General features: G+C 41.1%; 1 protein-coding gene across 14 annotated transcripts in view; it reads left to right on the top strand.

Moving 5' to 3' along the window:
- Positions 1-2160: 2160 nt before the first annotated feature.
- Positions 2161-17435, top strand: part of CADPS (calcium dependent secretion activator) — a 492502-nt gene continuing 477227 nt past the window's right edge. For 7 of the 14 annotated variants that reach the window (XM_030927225.1, XM_030927222.1, XM_030927209.1 and 4 more), the window contains exons 1-2: positions 2731-2870; positions 2976-3171. In XM_030927225.1, coding sequence (XP_030783085.1) covers positions 2731-2870; positions 2976-3171 — 336 coding nt within the window. Of the gene's footprint in view, positions 3172-17435 lie in introns of all 14 variants that reach the window. The other 7 variants (XM_030927221.1, XM_030927190.1, XM_030927201.1 and 4 more) reach the window with 3 other exon arrangements.

The raw sequence follows: 17435 nt of genomic DNA, 5'->3' as shown, positions 1-17435 counted from the left end.
CAATGCTCACCATTTGAAAAAAAATATGGAAGTATTTCTGGTAAAATCTATTTAAGCCTCTTTGAATACTCTTGGGGGGAATTGAGAAGGTTAGATTTATGTAAGCAATGTTATGTTTAATACCCAAATAATAGCTTTATGTAATTTACAAAAGGTGGATATTAAGTTTCTATATTAATGACTATCCCTGGAAAAAACCCACATAATTCCAAAGGAATTTGTAAAAATACCAAACAAAACTTTATTACAGCAATCGCGAAATTCCAAGTGTTTTTGTAGATGGAATTCATGGTCACTTTGCCACCAATGTCTGATGTGATAGTATTTAAATGCCTAAAGAGACTTCAGAAGAAATATTTAATCAGTAAATGACCTGTTTCTGGCCTTCAACAGCATCTCCTCCCCAAATAATCACATACTCCTTAATTTGTGTCCTAAACATGGTCCCTTTATTTTGCCAAATGGATTATAATTTCAGCTCTTTCTTTCCTCCTCCTGTCACCTACCCACACCTGATTTCCATAACACTCTTTAACCTTACTTGATCCCTTGCCCTTTACTATTGCAAACCACTTTTTCCACTTGCAATACCTTCTCTTTTCACCACCCATGTATATGGTTTCTTCCCTTAAGATTTTATTCTCTTCTTTGAGAATTATGATTCCCTTCATTTCAAGTTGCTTCATTCATGCAAGCTTTTTGCAGTTTACTGACCTGGATTTGTTGATATGTTGCCTCAAAATAAGTGCTGTCAATCTTTTTCACATGTTTATGTTGTAACTCCCAAAGGAGATTATAGACTCTTTAAGAGAATGCCTTCTAAAAATTCTATCTATCCCAAGCACCTAGAACAATGTGTTACTTCATTAAAAGGTGCTGGATAAAGGTTGTTGATCAATTGTTTGGCTTACTATATTTTCTGTTCCAGAAAAACCAATACCACATGATTTGAACATCCTTTACTTCTTTAGAAGAATTAAAAAGTGAGGCTGCAAAACTGTCACAATCCCCACACTGTTCAATTTTTTTTTTAATTTTATATTGTTACCAAATGTGTGATCGCCACAAAAGTTGTGTCCTTGAGGTATGGTGGTGAAGTCAAATATAAGCCATCCAAGTACTTAACTCAAAAGATCAAACAGAATTGTTGGGGTTAATGTGAAACGAGTTGTTTTGAGTTCCTCTGCAGGTCTCAAACAGGTCAGTTTACTGTCAAAACTTACTGTGAAACTCATGGTAAATTATAAAATACGTAAAGACAAACGTGATTTAAACTTTAAACTCATTCTACACTATTAAAGTAACTCCCACGAGTATCCACAGATAATTAGGGAACTAGAAAATACATAAATATAGGCGATGAAGTGGAGAGGTCTCTAGATAGCCTAAGTTCTGAAGGTGGCTGGTGGTTTGTTTTCATCCATCTGCGGGTCGCAGGTTACATTCAGCACCCTGGCCAGCTCCCTCGTTTACCGGGTTTATTGGCCTAAGTGAAAGGAGCAGGGGGAAGGCAGGCACCATCTGCTGCTTTGTATTAATAGTTTACCCAAGAGGCAGGAGTGAAGAGAGTGCGACAGTCGACGCATTAGACGTTGACGCCGCTGAGTTCTTAGGGTGTCTTTGTCTAATCGCGGGGTCCCCAAGCCTCCACCGAGTAAGAATGGAGAGAGAGTTAAGCAACCAGAAACCCTTCTATTTCTCTAGTAGGCTCACCTCAGCAGAAAGCATTCCCAGGTCTTAGGAACTGAAGAAGATTCATCATAGATTTTGGGGGTGGGGGGTAGGCAAGGGCGGGGGCGCTACATAAATGGTTGAGTTGCCTGGTCGAAACACCAATCCATTCAAAATTTGATTAACTTATATTTTAATTAGACTGGGCGCATGTGGAATAAGTTGCTGGAATCAGAGTTTTCACAGGTGGGACAAACACGTTGCCCAGCCCCCACGCCCCCCCTCCACGCCCCAGGTGTAAAGAAGCCTGGGGATGAGATGGACCCTTTCTTTCCCGCATAAGATCTCACGGACTTCCTCCTCCTAAGTGAGACCTCTCGATTTAGCGTCTCCAAACAGCCCGCTCTGCTGGTTTCCGGATTTCTCCCTCCCCCAAGAACTTTTTGTCCGCGGGAGGGGAAATGGGGTTGAGGCAATGAGAGCCAGAGATCAAGGAAAAAAATTATCCACGAAGGGGGCAGGGGAGGATTGTGGCAAAGTATTGGGGTCAGAAGTACTGAGGCTCTGAGGACGCTCCGCGCTCTACCCGCTCCAGCCTTCTGCAGCAGCCCTTTACGCCGCGGACACGGGAGAGTTAAGCCAATAAACACGTAAGCGCCGCTCCCTCCCCAATCGGCAAGATGCCTCTTCGGCTCTTGGCTGCATCGACAGCTTGCAACACTCGGCATCTTTTCTGGAGGCGCCTCCTTCAGCGGCCGCAGATGGCATCCGGCTGCGGGCTCAGGGCTTGCAGTTGATTCTCCCACTTGCCCACCTCGAGTCCACGGACGCACCTCTCCCTTCCCCTCCTCCCTTCGCGCTCCTGGGTCTGAGCCCAGCTCGCGACCGCCGGGCAGAGGATCAGTCGCGGCGGCCGAGGCTGAGCAGCAGCCCTCTCGCTCCCTGACCTGGGGAGAAGCGCCCACCCGGGAGAGCTGATCCCCGGCTGCCTCCAGCGCCCCCCACCTTTTGCACTCCAAGCCGGGGGCTCCAGAGACCCCAGGCTCTCCAGGCGCCACTATGCTGGACCCTTCGTCCAGCGAAGAAGAATCGGATGAGATCGTGGAGGAGGAGAGCGGCAAGGAGGTGCTCGGCTCGGCCGCGTCCGGCGCGCGCCTGTCTCCCAGCCGTACCAGCGAGGGCTCCGCCGGCAGCGCCGGGCTAGGGGGCGCCGGCGCCGGCGCCGGAGCCGGGGTGGGCGCAGGCGGCGGCGGGGGCAGCGGCGCGAGCAGCGGCGGCGGGGCCGGGGGGCTGCAACCCAGCAGCCGCGCTGGCGGCGGCCGGCCCTCCAGCCCCAGCCCGTCGGTGGTGAGCGAGAAGGAGAAGGAAGAGTTGGAGCGGCTGCAGAAAGAGGAGGAGGAGAGGAAGAAGAGGCTGCAGCTGTATGTGTTCGTGATGCGCTGCATCGCCTACCCCTTTAATGCCAAGCAGCCCACCGACATGGCTCGCCGGCAGCAGAAGGTAGGTGCGCCTGGGAGGCCCAGGGAGCAGCACCCGGACGTCGCCAGGCGGGCGGGGCGAACAATGGGAGCTGGAGGCGCAGCTGGCGAGGAGGAGCGGGAGAGGTGGAGACCGCGCCCTGGGGAAAGGGCTACGAGGCCCCTTCCCAGCGGCCGGACTCGCCCAGACCCGGCCCAACCCAGCCTGGAGCGCTCCTGGAGCTGCCTGGGACCGGCGAGGGCCGCGGAGCGCAGCGCCGCGTGCCGGAGCCCCACAGCCCGGGAGCGTTGGGGAGAGCGAGGCAGGCAGGTCCCGCTTTGTGGCACGAAAGGCTCGGGGAGTGACTTGCAGCCCACGGCGCCCAGAGAGGCCTTGCTCGCTTGCAGGGGTCCCAGCGCTCTCCAGCGGCGGGCGGCTGCGCTCAACTGCGGGCCCGCCCTCCTGGGCGTGCGGTCGGCGGGCGGGGGCAACGGCAAGTGGGGGCGCCGAGGTGGAGGGAGAAGAGCGTCTTGGAGCAGCGCTCCGCTCGCTGGGGCGGAGAGCAAGCGCAGGGGCAGGCGGGAGAAAGCAAGCCCGGAAGGCGAAGCTTCCCGTGACTCTGCGAAGGGCACCCTCCTCTCCCTGCTCGGGTCAGCCGATCACCGACTAGGGTCCCCAAAGGGTCCTGGGGCGCTGCTTCCTTATGGCTGGAGTTCTTCCTCACTGACCCCAGAGCAGGGGCACTTCCTCTGGTCCTTCCGTCCGGGTCAGCCCCTCCGCCTTCCTCTCTTTGACCCTCTTCTCCTCTTCCCAAGGTGACTTCGCCGCCACCTTCTGGCTTGCCTGGGTCCTCCAAGCCCTGCCACTGCTGCCTTGTACGGCTGCAAAAAGCCTCGCATCAGAGGCATCAAAAGCTTTTTCTGTCTGAGGCTGGGGCAAGGCTGAGGCAGCTCTGCGCTGCCTTTGATGGTTTTTTTTTTTTTTCTTTTTTTTTCTTTTTTTTTTTTCTTTTTTTAAGGCGCCTATTTCTATCAGCTGTTCTTTAGCTGGAGAAAGGCATGAGGGTTACTGCAAAATGAGGGGCAGTGGCGGGGGGTGGGGGCAGAAGAGAAGCAGTCAGGCACCCCTTTGAAGTGAGTTAGTGAAGAAAGTCAGCGTTCTATTCTCTCTTTTAAATACATTTGCAGCACTTGAGCTATCAGAAAAGCCAGTCAGAGAGGCAGTGTGAGAGGCCAGTCGTAACCCCATCAAGATTGTGAGACTAGTGTCTTAAAATAGTGAATTTTTCGGTTGCTGCCATTTAAGACCAAATAACATGTTGCTGTAGTAGCATTAGGTTTTCCATATTTCTCCACCCTTACCTTGAGTTAGCACAGATTTCTGTTTGTTTTGCTTACATGTGTACACACACCACCCAGCACTGATGATTTATTTCAGCCATCATGAGTTTGGATATTGTTTCATTAAAAGATAAAACTCATTTCCAGGGTGAGAGACAGGCGGTGGGTTACACACACGGCTCTCCATCTCTATCTGTGGCCCCTTGTTTTTTCAGTTCGTATTTTGGACTGCAGTAGAGCAAAAGTATCCTCAGAGCAGGAAAAGTTTTGGGGATATTATTTTAAGGTTGGATGTTGAGTTCACGGGGCCTAATGTTTCACATTTCAGTTTGGAATTCCTGTTGTAATTGTGTCTTTATAGCATGGGAACTTCAACCTTCAAAATCTATCCCAGTAATAACAGCACCAGCCAAAAATATCCCATTCCTTTGACAATGAAAACTGTGACTTTAAGTGTTAGGTTGAAAGGGGTGGGGGGGCGGGGTGTCTAGACACATTTATCAAAGTCTCTAGAGTTCTGTCCTTTAAATAGATGCTTAAGTCCAGAGCTAGCATGGAGAAAGAAATCCCACAGAGATACAGTTCTTCTAAACAGAACCTTCAGCCACCTTAGAGATCATTATGAGGCCAGATTTTTCTGATCCGATTGTATGTTTTACCTGAATCCACACAAAGCTGTGGTTTTGAGGGGCATGCTGGTTCCATTTTTACGAATGACCTTAACATCAGAGAGACTCCAGGACAGATTGATAACACTGGCATTTGGTCAAAGTATTTTTAGTTATCACAGCAAACTATTGCTAAATACTTATCCCACTGAAGCTATCCCAGGGCTGTTGGCTATACTGGGAAGCTAAATTTAAAAAAAAAATTATATATATATATATCCTTATTACAAAAAGATTTTTCACTGCTATATCTGTAAGTTTTTAATGCCTTTCCAGAAAAGTGTGTTTTGCTCCTTCAAGTAGAAAGCTTGGAACTCTGATTTTTAAAAAATAAGCAATCATTGAGAGTAATTAAAAGGTTTGCATAATCACTGTGGTAAAGTTTAAAGCCAACAAATAGAGTTGATGAGCTAAAGTTAGTCTTGAAGAAAGATAAACTAATTGTAAACTAAACATGAGTTTGCAGTAGAATAGAAAAGGATGAACTAGAAAAAGAAGAAAAATGTAGAGAAAGGGATACGGTGACATGGAGGTCAGAGAGACAGAATCTATGAAAAGGAATTGCTGAATTATGGAGAAAAGAGCATATTGTACAGCGTATAATGCACCGTGTGAAACCAAATAATCTATATCACAATACTACCACTTTTTCAAGTGCCTACTATGTGAAAGGCACATCAATCATTTTTTGAATAGGCTCTTTTTGAACAGCTTTCAATTCACTGAAAAACTGATAAATGGTACAGAGAGTTCCTATATACTACATATCTAATTTCCCTTCTTAATATCTTGCAGTAGTGTGGGACATGGGTTACAATAAACTAATATTGATACATTATTATTAACTAAAGTCTGTAGTTTATTCAGATTTCCTTAGTTTTTAGCCGAAGTAATTTTTTCTGTTCTTAAATCATTTTTTAAATCTCCTAACTCTAACAATGTACAGATTGCCATCCTTGTTTTTTAAAAAACTGAGACTCGGAAATTTTATTTGCCTAAAGCACCACGTAGATGGGTAAAAGATGGCAATTGAAGTGTGAGGCATTCTGATCCCAAATCCTGTCTTTTTAATATGAGATACTGGCTAGAAATAGTCTAGGATAAAAAGAGCCCTAGAATCCTAACAATGGGTCAGGTGTACTTCTTTACCCAGAGTTATTTCTCTTTGAATTGAGAGAGGTCCTCCTTTCTTCCTCTGGACACCCATCAAATATAGTCATTATGGGCAAAGTAGATGCTTCGGTTTAACTTCTTAAAGAATATGAAGGAGAGGGATGGACTGTGAGTGGGTAAATTTGAACACTAGACTATACCAACTTTACTGTGTCGTTTAAGCTGAAAGGAAAAAGATTTTGGCTCAGAAGAACACTTTGGAAGGAACAGAGGGAGACTACCATCACTTGGATAATTTTGGTAATTACTTTGGTTTCACTTTTACTAAGAAAAAGAGCAGTCCAACAATCTTCCCAATTAAAGAGAGGACTTTAAACAGACTATTTGAAAAACACATTTTATCATTTACTGGTATATTATGTTACATTACTGTGAATCTATATATAACATGGTGGCAATAATAATTTATGACCACAACAAAAATCTCCCCACCAGAATGTAACAATGTATGTTTCAGTAGCTCAGAAATGACAGTTTGGAAAGCAGTTCTTTGCTTTTTCTTCTTTTGTCAGAATGGTAGAGTGAATACCTAGAAGTTGGCATGGCAAAGCTATACCATATGTTTCTAAATTATGTAGTAACGGTGATGGGTGGCTGGCTACCTTGTGTGAACTAGCTACGTATAGTTAGGGAATGTAAAAGCAGGCACTGTTAGCAACTCATGTAATATTTAGATTGACATGACCATTTTTTAAATGAGGTAGGAGTTATTCAAATAGCCTAAGATGAGTATTGTGTCTACATACATAGGTATAGTATACATGTGTGTCTGTGTATGATGAGGGAAAAGGGTAATCCTTAAAACTGTGTATTACACAGCAATTCCTATTTCATTCAAGAGGGCAAATGTCTTGTAAGTTCAAGCTACTCATTTCCATATGATTCAGCTTATATCTGCCCATGAAATTACGGCTAATGTTGAGTCATAACCATAGAAATTCTTTCCTTATTCATTTACTTGGCTTTATTTGGACAAGACTCAAAAGCCATACCTTTCATAAAAATCAAGACCTAGTGCTAGCTAACTATATATGTGTGTGAGAGAGAGCGCAAGTATGTGTGTGTTTTGAATCAATAATAAAGTTGTCTATTCAGATATATTTTGAGGCACTTGGTTCTACCACTCAAAATTCTTAAGGTTTGCTTTGTTAGTGCAACATATGATTTGCATTCTAAAAAAAATTCTACCTTTTGAGAGAACAAAGAGACTGTTAAACCAAGTTTTCTTCAAAAAGAATTGTTTCTCTTCATCAGGGGAAGAACCGAATTATTTAAATGGGCTTTTTGGCATTCCCCAGCTCCCCATTTTCCTTGGTGCATTGGGAAGCCGCTGTTATGCACTGATAGCAGAGACTTTCTGAAGATGCAGAATACCATGAGAGGTTTTTGCTTCATTACACACCTGGAATAGGCTTGTGATTCCCTAAAACTGGACTGAAGAACAAAGGAAATGTTTCATCCCTGAAGAATTGTACTGAGTAAAATGATGAAAGTCAAATGATTTAGGGATCTTCCCACTGCAGAAAGCAAATTTAATAAATAATCATAAGCTATCATATTGAAATTAACCAGTATTTGTGATTTGGGGACAGGTGTCTATAAAACTTAAGCTGGAATGATGACACTTCTAACTTAGAAATATGTTCTAAATAACTGACCAGTTGCTCATTGCACCAAGTGCTCAATCAGGCTCGATGGCAGAAGCAATTGGTACCTGTGAGATATGGTTGTTGAATTGGGAGAGCTTATTTCTAGTTTGGAAGATAACATACATGTATGTCAAATAAGCTGAATAAGAAAGTTTTAGTTGTAAGACGCTGATTAGAAGTACTAAAGTGGGGAAGGAAGAAGTAAGAGTCATGCACACACAGTTGGACACAACAGTAGAAAAAAGTCTTCATAGAGAAAGTAGACTGGGGTTAGGTCTTTAAAAATTAGTTTCATTTGAGTAAGCATAGGAAAAACAGGTGTTCCAGTCTGGAGAAGAACACTAGGTAGCAGAAATGTGGAAAAGAGTCACTGTTAGACAATGTCAGTCAGATTCTGTTGGTTCTAAGTGACAGAAACCCAGGCTAAATCAAAAAAGAGGGTGAGTGACTTACTGGTGCATGTAAGTGAAGAGACTGGTACAGAAGTGACTGCAGGAATGGCAGGATCTAGGAGCCTAAATGACTTCCATAACAGAATGAAAAAAGCTAGATGATGAAAGGAAAGGATATACAGATTTAGCATCGCTAATTCAAAAATATAGTATCTAAAATGCTCCAAAATCAGTCTTTTTGATCATGACATGATGCTCAATGGAAATGCTCATTGAAGCACTTTGGATTTCAGATTTTTGGATTAGGGATGCTCAACCAGTATAATGCAAATATTCTAAAATCCTGCAAAAATCCAAAACGCTTCTGCTCCAAGCATTGAGGATAAGGGATACTCAACCTGTATTTTGAAACCTGTGTTTTAGCTCAAACCCTGCCACTAATGAACCACTGATTGTAGGCAAGTCTCTGGGATAATTTCTTAATCTTTCATGTGGAGAGGGGATGGACAAGCTTCAGATAATTTCTAATGTCCTCTCCAGATATAGGAGTTGATAATTCTTTCTGAACAATGAGATTACTTTTTACCAAGACTTATAAATTCATTCAAACTTGTGTTTGGTACGATTTTACATTACAAAACAAGTCAGTGTCTTAAAGAATCCAAGATGGTTAGAGATGAAGTTAGATTTCATTAGTTCAACTGTCTAAATATTCACATAAGGTGAAATTTCAAAAGGTTATAAGACTGCAGACTACATGAGAGATTGTAAACTGTGGCCTATGGGCTGAAACTGATCCACAAATGTATTTTGTCCAAAAAGCACTTTTCAAATTTTGAATTAGTTCTCAACATTTAAAACTATCAAAATATTTCACATAAAAAATCTGGATTTCTGGCTTCTCTTACAAGTGGAAGATATGACAACACTGGGCCTGAGTTTTTATGGATTTGCAAAAAGCAATGGAAATAAGACTACCCAACCATCATTTAAATAATATAATGTTAATCACTTTTAACTAAATTGGTCCAAGATACTCATCCACCACATAAATCTGGATGGTGGGATACCAGCTATCTGGTTCTTGCCAACACTATCTCCTTTTACAATTGCTTAACAAATATCAGTGATCTGACCCTGGCCCCTGTAAAGCATCCAAGAGAAGTATCTGAGATTTAGAACTCTGGGTTCCTTGTCTCTGGCAACTATAGTAGTTTTCTTGTTGATATTAGATTTATACTTTTTGCCAAATTGGAGGGCCAATTATCAGAATTATTACTTTTTCATTTGTCAGTCTAGGCATGTGATATGATTACTTTTCTGTTTTTAATAGATGAGGAAAGGGAGATGAATTCAGCCAATGCATTGAGTCTATCTCTTGCTATTGATATATTGATGGACAGTGAAGGACAGTGGTTAAGGACATAGACTCTGAAATTAGAATGCCTCGGTTTGCTTTCTTGCCGTACCCCTAACTCACTCTGTGATCTTAGACAATTAACCTCTCTGAGCTCAGTTTACTTATGAATGAAATGGGAATTGCAGTGGTACCTTGATCATTGGGTTCTTGTGAAAATTAACTGAGATAATATAGTAAAGCAGTTAGAACAATGTCCGGAATGTGTAAGTGCAATACAAGTGTTAGCTCTTGTTATTGCTAAGTTGATATGTGCAATGTTTTTATCTGAAAGGATTGGGCAAGTTAATATATATGAAGTACTAGCTATCACAAGTCTTATATTCATTATTGCTATTATGATGATCATCATGAAACAGTATGGAGGAGTCTGGTGAACTAAAATGCAAGAATACCAGAAGGCAGGCAGTTATGATTAGAGTATCACCCATAAACCAGATGGGGTCCAGAGTATAATACATCTCTGTTCTTCCACTTTTGTTGAGACATTTCACTTGTATTTCTTTGAACAAAAAACAGGGACCCATTTGTCTGGCTTCAAAACCTCACTTTGAACAAAAGCAACATGGATAGAACTCATAGGAGATATTTTAAATGGCTAATGTCAAGCACATGTACACGGGAAGATTTGCCACAAGCTTATCAGAAGACTCAGATAAGGGGGTGCTGGGTCACTCAACTGGTAAATGATGGGATCCTCAGAGTTCCTTATTTTCTTCATAACCACTATGAGGAAAGACACTATGTTTGTTATCATTGAATAGGTCACCTGCCTTTTTCAAGTCCTAATATTTTCATCCTCGATCCAAATAGCTCTTTTAAAAATGTTGGTTTATACTAATGATATTGACTATTACCATATTGATTATGACCATTAAAAATGCACTCATAAAATACTTTTATGTTTGTGTAGAGAGTAAATTCTAAGCATATATGTTCAAAACTTTATATATCTAGATAGAGTAAGACTTGCATAAGTAGGTAATATGCAACAGAGTACAGAGACTAAGACTTCTAACTCTGTAGACTATCAGTCCCTGGTTCAAATTCCTGGTCAGCTCTGTGACATGTTGACTTTGTGACCCTGGGAACATTATGCATGTCTTTACTTCCTAGTTTCCTGATCTGTAAAATGGGGAAAAAATAGTAAGCATTGTAAGAGAAAAAACATGTTAGTTGCTTAAAATCTTTATCTAAAATTTTTAATATGGGGTATATGGGCAAATATTATCAGTAACAATAAAAACAGTGTTCTTGCATTTTAGTTCCCCAAACTCATCCACAGTATTTCTGACTACAGTATCTTTGCTCATACTGTTTCTTATTGCGAAATGTCTTTCTCACCTTTCTTCACGCGATTCACTCTTGTTCATCCTTTAATTATTATAACTCAAGTGTTATCTCCTTTAGGAAACCTTACTCAAAGCTTTGTAGTGGGCTAAGTACTACCATAACTCCTTAGTCAATCGTTCCTTTTACCTCTTTTACTTTATATTTAAATTACCCTTTTTACACATGCCTATCACTCACTAGACTGTAAGATTCCCAAAACAGTACCTGACATGTAGTAGGTGTTCAGTAAGTGTTCAACTGTTGAGACTTCACACTGATGCTTTATTTCCTAGAGAGCTTCCAGAGAGAGGAAATAATAAGACTCTTAAATACAGTCACCTTTATTACAGAGACGTTGTCTCTGTAATTTTCACTTTTATAAAAGCTTCTCAGAGTTAACCAATTATCAAATGACTTCAAAATAAGTTATGTTACAGAAACCTTCTATCTATTACCTCTTAACTTTGTTTGTTAATACCAAAAAGTGACAAATTTCTAGATCCATTATAGAGAGAAGTCTTCTTTATGAATCTCTTGCAATGGGTGAATCCTAGTTGAATCGCCATAGTGTGTGTTTAAGTGATCAAACATTAAAATCAGCAGAAGCCAAAGAAATAAGTTTTCATACTGGGTATGCATTTTTAAGGACATTTCATTTGATTTAGTGAAAATTAGGCTGTTTAATTTACCGTCAGCCACAATGTTGCCAAAGTTGTATCACAGAACCTGTAAGTTCTACATATTTAGGCATAAATAAATGTGCTTATTTTCTCTACTTTTATTCTCTTACAGAATTTTGGCATTATTTTCTGTTATTTTATTGTAAGCGGCCTAAAGTCCTTTCTGGGTATAGTTAAGGTATAAATAAATAATAACTATAGAGCTACTGCATATTGGATATGGTAATAAGAATATGCTATGTATAAAACATCAATAAAAAGTAAAACTGCTTCTTAGATATGGACTTTTCTGATACGTTTCACTAGTCAAAGAAAATTAGTTTTGCTGTGTTATTCCTTTTATTTTAACAAGTGGGAAAAAGGTTTGAAAATAAATTGAATTATCAAGCCCTCAAGTGTTCCAATCTGCTGTCTACCATTCTAAAATCAAGAGATATGAAATAAATTGATAATGCATTGATGTCTTTTCAGCAGCCTATGGGAAGAAAATATCAACTCATCATGTGCTTCTCGGAATTACTTCTGTGCAGTAAAAAAGTTCTGAGATACTTTGAAGTTAACTTTTTTTTTTTCTTTTTTTAATCCCTAAGTGTTCCAGGAGCACATGCTAAGTTGCAAATCCTCTGGGAGTGGTAATGCTTTTAAAAAGATAATGGGATTTTGGCAAACATGCTGAGTGGTCCAGAGAAGAATCTACTATGCCTCTTAGGAAAGCAAAGGGAAAACATTGAAAATTCTTGCAAATAATTATGCCTTCTGTTGCCCATGTAGAAAAACAGCCTTTTGGTGTGAATGGTAGGCATAGAGTTGTTTAAGCAAATGAGTTGAAATACATCCTGAACATGTACATTGGCGATTTTTCTGACAAGTATAGCAACTGTTGTCTATAAGGCAGTGTGTCATAACATACTGTGTTCAAAACATTTCTTGGGGGTTCTTCCATATTCAAGTTTTGTTTGTTATACATCATCAGACAATGTTGTTTGAACCACTTCTATGTACAAGAAACTCACTAGATCCTGTAGAAAAAGTATGTAAAGTCATTTTAGATGGTCTTCCTGACCTCTAGGAACCTAGCAATCTGGTTGAGAAGTTGAGATACACTGACGTAGACTAAGTCAGGACAGGGTGAGTGTCTGAATCGTAAATATTGGTGTTTCCTAGATTTCCATTCTTGGCTCTTGTTATGGGTTTGTTATGTTCCCCCCAAATTTATATGTCAAATTCCTAACCCCCACTGCCTCAGAATGTGACTTTATTTGAAAGATTAAGATGAGGTCATTAGGGTGGGCTATAATCCATTATGACTGATGTCCTTATAAAATGGAGAAATCTGGACCCAGAGATATGCACACACACAGAATGCCACATGAAACGGAAGACAGATTGCGGTGATGCTTCTACAAGCAAGGAACACCAAAGATAGTCCACAAATTGTACCAGAGACTAGTGGAGAGGCATGGAACAGATTCTTCCATCTTAGAAGGAACCTATTCTGATGACACCTTGATCATCACCTAGCCTCTGACAATGTCTGTTGCTCGAGTTACCCAGTTAGTGATACTTGGTTATGGCAGTCCTAACAAACACAGCCCTCTTCTTCTGTCCATACCATCTTTCTCAGCAACTCCATCACTAACATGACTTTACTAACATCTCTACATTTAAAATTTGTGAATCTTTTGTCTCCAGCATAGGCCTCTTGCCAGACTGCCAGACCCATACATCTAGCCATTTGCGTCAGTGCTGCTAAAGGTGTGGCCACAGACAGGTGCAGGTCAGTAAATGCTTTTTAAAGAACTTGGACTAGAATATAAATCAACTCATTACTTTCTTCTGCAAGGAAAGTCTTGCTATAAAAGTTGTCAGCTGTATTGAGCAGTATGCATGGTGATTAAATTGATGTAATCTCTGGTATAAGCAGTTTATCTCAGTGACGGCCAATAAGAAGTAGTTCACAGATGACACAGGCCTACCGAGCTCACTTGAAGGAGCATTGACCTCCATGGCATCTCCTTTCAGTGTCCTCACACCATTCAGTGATACAATTTTTCTTCTCTTCTAGATTCTTTCCCATTGTATTTTCTAACTCAGTGAATGGCCACCCAGTGGCGCTACCATATAACTGACCTGGCCAAGGCACAAATGTGCAATTCATCTTAAAATCTTTGATTGTTGAGGCCTGGTGCGGTGGCTCACACCTGTAACCCCAGCACTCTGGGAGACCAAGGTGGGCGGATCATGAGGTCAGGAGATCGAGATCATCTTGGCTAACACAGTGAAACGTCATCTCTACTAAAAATACAAAAAAATTAGCCAGGCACTGTGGATGGAGGCTGTAGTCCCAACCACTCAGGAGGCTGAGGCAGGAGAATGGCATGAACCCGGGAGGCAGAGCTTGCAGTGAGCTGAGACCATGCCACTGTACTCCAGCTTGGGTGACAGAGCAAGACTTCGTCTCAAAAAAAAAAAAAAAAAAAAAAAAAAAATCTTTCTTCATCCTCACCACCAAAGAACGCATGTGTCCTCTCCATGTTTCTCCTGAGGAAATTGTTGTTTTTCTCCTTCACTTCATCTTCATCACTAATGTCCTGCCTTGGGCCCACATGATTGCTTGCATGGACTTTTGCAGTAAGTTCTCACTGTTCTCTCTGCCCCTTTTCTTGCCCACACTTTACCCACTACTAGAGTGATACTTTTGAAACACAAATACAGTCATGGCTTGTGTTTGATCCCATTGTTTCAAACAATGGCTGAGAATTCTTCTGTAGCTTTCTGTTGCCTACACAGGATAAAATAAAAACTTGTATGACATAAGTAGATCTTCACTCCCCATTCAGGCTTAATTACTGCAGTTTTCCTGCACACACCCTTCACTTCAGCCCATTAAGCCACTTATCCCTGTGGTGTTCATTGCTCTCTGTGAGCCTCAGTATCATTGCACTCCTGCTTGAAAAGCCCTCCTTACCTTGCCTTCCATTACTTTCCTAGGTAGAAGGTAACACTCAGTTATAAAGTACAGGAATAAATAGCATTAATTGGCCCTTTACCCTGTGTAGTCACTTCTATATATTTACAAGCCTTATTTCATTTAATCTTTATAGCAATGCTGTAAGATAGGTAGTAATCAATCACCCAATCCTACAGAAGAGGAAACCAAGAGGAAAAGCAGATAAGAAACTTGTCTTAGGTCACATATACAGTACATGGGTTGGGGCCAAGGCAGTCTGACTCCAGCCTTCACACTTAACCATGTGCTATGTTAACTGCGTTGAGGCATTCAGCACACCTTACTTCAATGTATAACTGTTTCTTTTTCTTTCTCCTGACTCTGCAGAGATCATTTAGTCTCCCCAGGTGTCTGACAGATTGTATGTATGTAAAATAGGTGTTCAATAAATAGGTGATACAAGAGTTCATGATTGTTGGTTTATAACTATTCAGAATAGTAATACATATTCTCTACAATTTGTAGCCTATCCACTGAGATTATCTCATTGCTTCATTAAAACAACCTTCTGAGTATATGTGAGACATGTTATAAATTCCTGTTTTGTAATAAGTAAAAGTGAGGTCTGGAGAAGTGTCACTGGTTGGAATGGGCTACAGAGCACCAACCTGGACCACTTAACTGCACCTAGGGCTTCCTCCCATTGCACTGTCAGTCTTGGATTTACAATAAGAATGGCCTGGGCCATTTTAGACTTTTTAAAAAATTGCTTCATTTTATTTAATCTTTATTTTATTGCAGAATTGTGAAAGTCATAGTGATTCACACTTTTAGAGGGTCCACCTCACCGCATAAAAAATTTAAATGTATGTCACATTTCACATCTACTTGGTTATTGAAAAAACTGGAATGTATATTTTTCAATCTTGCTTTCGAAGCTATTTGTCTATATAATAAATGACTATGATTTCTCAGGAATCATGGTGCATTCAGAGGAATCCGTGAAAACTTAAAAAAAAAAAAAACCTTTGCAGGGTGTGGTGGCTCACACCTATAAACCCAGCACTTTGGGAGGCCGAGGCGAGTGAATCACAAGGTCAAGAGATTGAGACCATCCTGGCCAACGTGGTGAAACTGCATCTCTACTAAAAATACAAAAATTAGCTGGGCGTGGTGGTGCAAGCCTGTAATCCCAGCTACTCAGGAAGTTGAGACAGGAGGATCACTTGAACCCAGGAGGCAGAGGTTGCAGTGAGCTGAGATAGTATCACTGAACTCCAGCCTGGTGACAGAGCACGACTCAGTCTAAAAACAAACAACAACAACAACAACAAAAAACCACCATTGTTTTCAATAGTATCAGTATTTTTATGAGGACTAAATTTAACAATTAATGGAGTCAATATGTGTTGGGAAGTCACTTAATTGAATATTAATTTAGATTTTTCATGTTTATTCCTACATTTTGAAGACAATATTTAGGATCTTGGATTTTTTTTTAGTGCCTTGGAGAGTTTCAAGGCTCCCGTCCCCATGCCTCTATTGCCTAATGAATGAAATAGCCTTTGGCCAGGCTTGGTGGAAGAAGTGGTATTTGAACTAAGCCTCAAGCTGACTGCGAAGATCAAGTGATAGCAGTGTGATACATTTTGAGAGAAGGGAAGGATACTTTCAACTCTCTTTAGAGATGAGATAACGCACAACAAGTTTGAGGACATATGAACAGACAAATACAATTGTATAAGATTCCAATATTGGACAGAAAATAAGAACAACGGTTGGTTCATGATGGTAGATGCCCTTCACCAAGGTAAGGGGATTCAGGAGTGGGGGACTTCACATTGTAGGCAATGGAGAACTGCTGAAGAATTCTGAGCAGGACAATGACATGACCAATGTAGCATTTTAAGAAGATTAAGCGAAATGTCTGGAAGGTATGGGGCAAGGAGAGAAAAGAAGCTATAAATTTCTTCACACTGTGAGGAAAGGTCATGAATTAGGCTTGAATGTTTTATCCAGCACAGATCAGTTTTATAATTTTGTGGGGAGATTTGTAGAAAAATATCAAAAAATCAATGCCTATATGTAGAAATGTCTTGAATCAATAGTTCAAAGGCATTTCCCTACAGCAATTGTTGACCTTTGTCTTCATTTTCTTGTAACTTTTATGTACTTGTCACAATGTGTGGGCTATGAATGTTCATTTTTTTTCACAAATTCTAAAAATGTAAAGCAAGGTGCCTGCCCTTTAAGTTATATTTAATTTCAGTGACTGATATTCTGATACGCCCCTGCAGGTGCAAAAACTCTTCTGCATAACATTGTGAAGCACATAATGACACTTGGACAAAGCTCATAGAGTTGAACCTGGCATCATTTCAGAGAATGAACATGTGATTCCATCTGGCTTCCAGCTGACCTAAAGGATCCAGATGGAGTTTAATCCAGCCCCAAGAAAACACGAGCCCCACAATAAACCCAGGTTTATGTCAAGCCCATAGAAGGAGAGAGGAGGAAGCCTGACTTGTGATGTCAGTTTGGAATCTGGGGAGAAAACTTTCAGTGTGCCCAACCACACTAAAATAGAATCTTGGATTTGTCCTTTCTCCCACATGATTTCATCCCCCAAACCAACCTAAGTTTGCATAGGCACCCAGAGAATAGGGTACTTTCAAACTCCCTGCCCTTTCTCACTCCTCCCCAAG

This window comes from Rhinopithecus roxellana, chromosome 1, assembly GCF_007565055.1.
Source record: "Rhinopithecus roxellana isolate Shanxi Qingling chromosome 1, ASM756505v1, whole genome shotgun sequence".
Classification (NCBI taxonomy): domain Eukaryota; kingdom Metazoa; phylum Chordata; class Mammalia; order Primates; family Cercopithecidae; genus Rhinopithecus; species Rhinopithecus roxellana.
The sequence above is the reverse complement of the archived record's forward strand: the minus strand, read 5'-3'. Positions and strand labels throughout refer to the sequence as shown.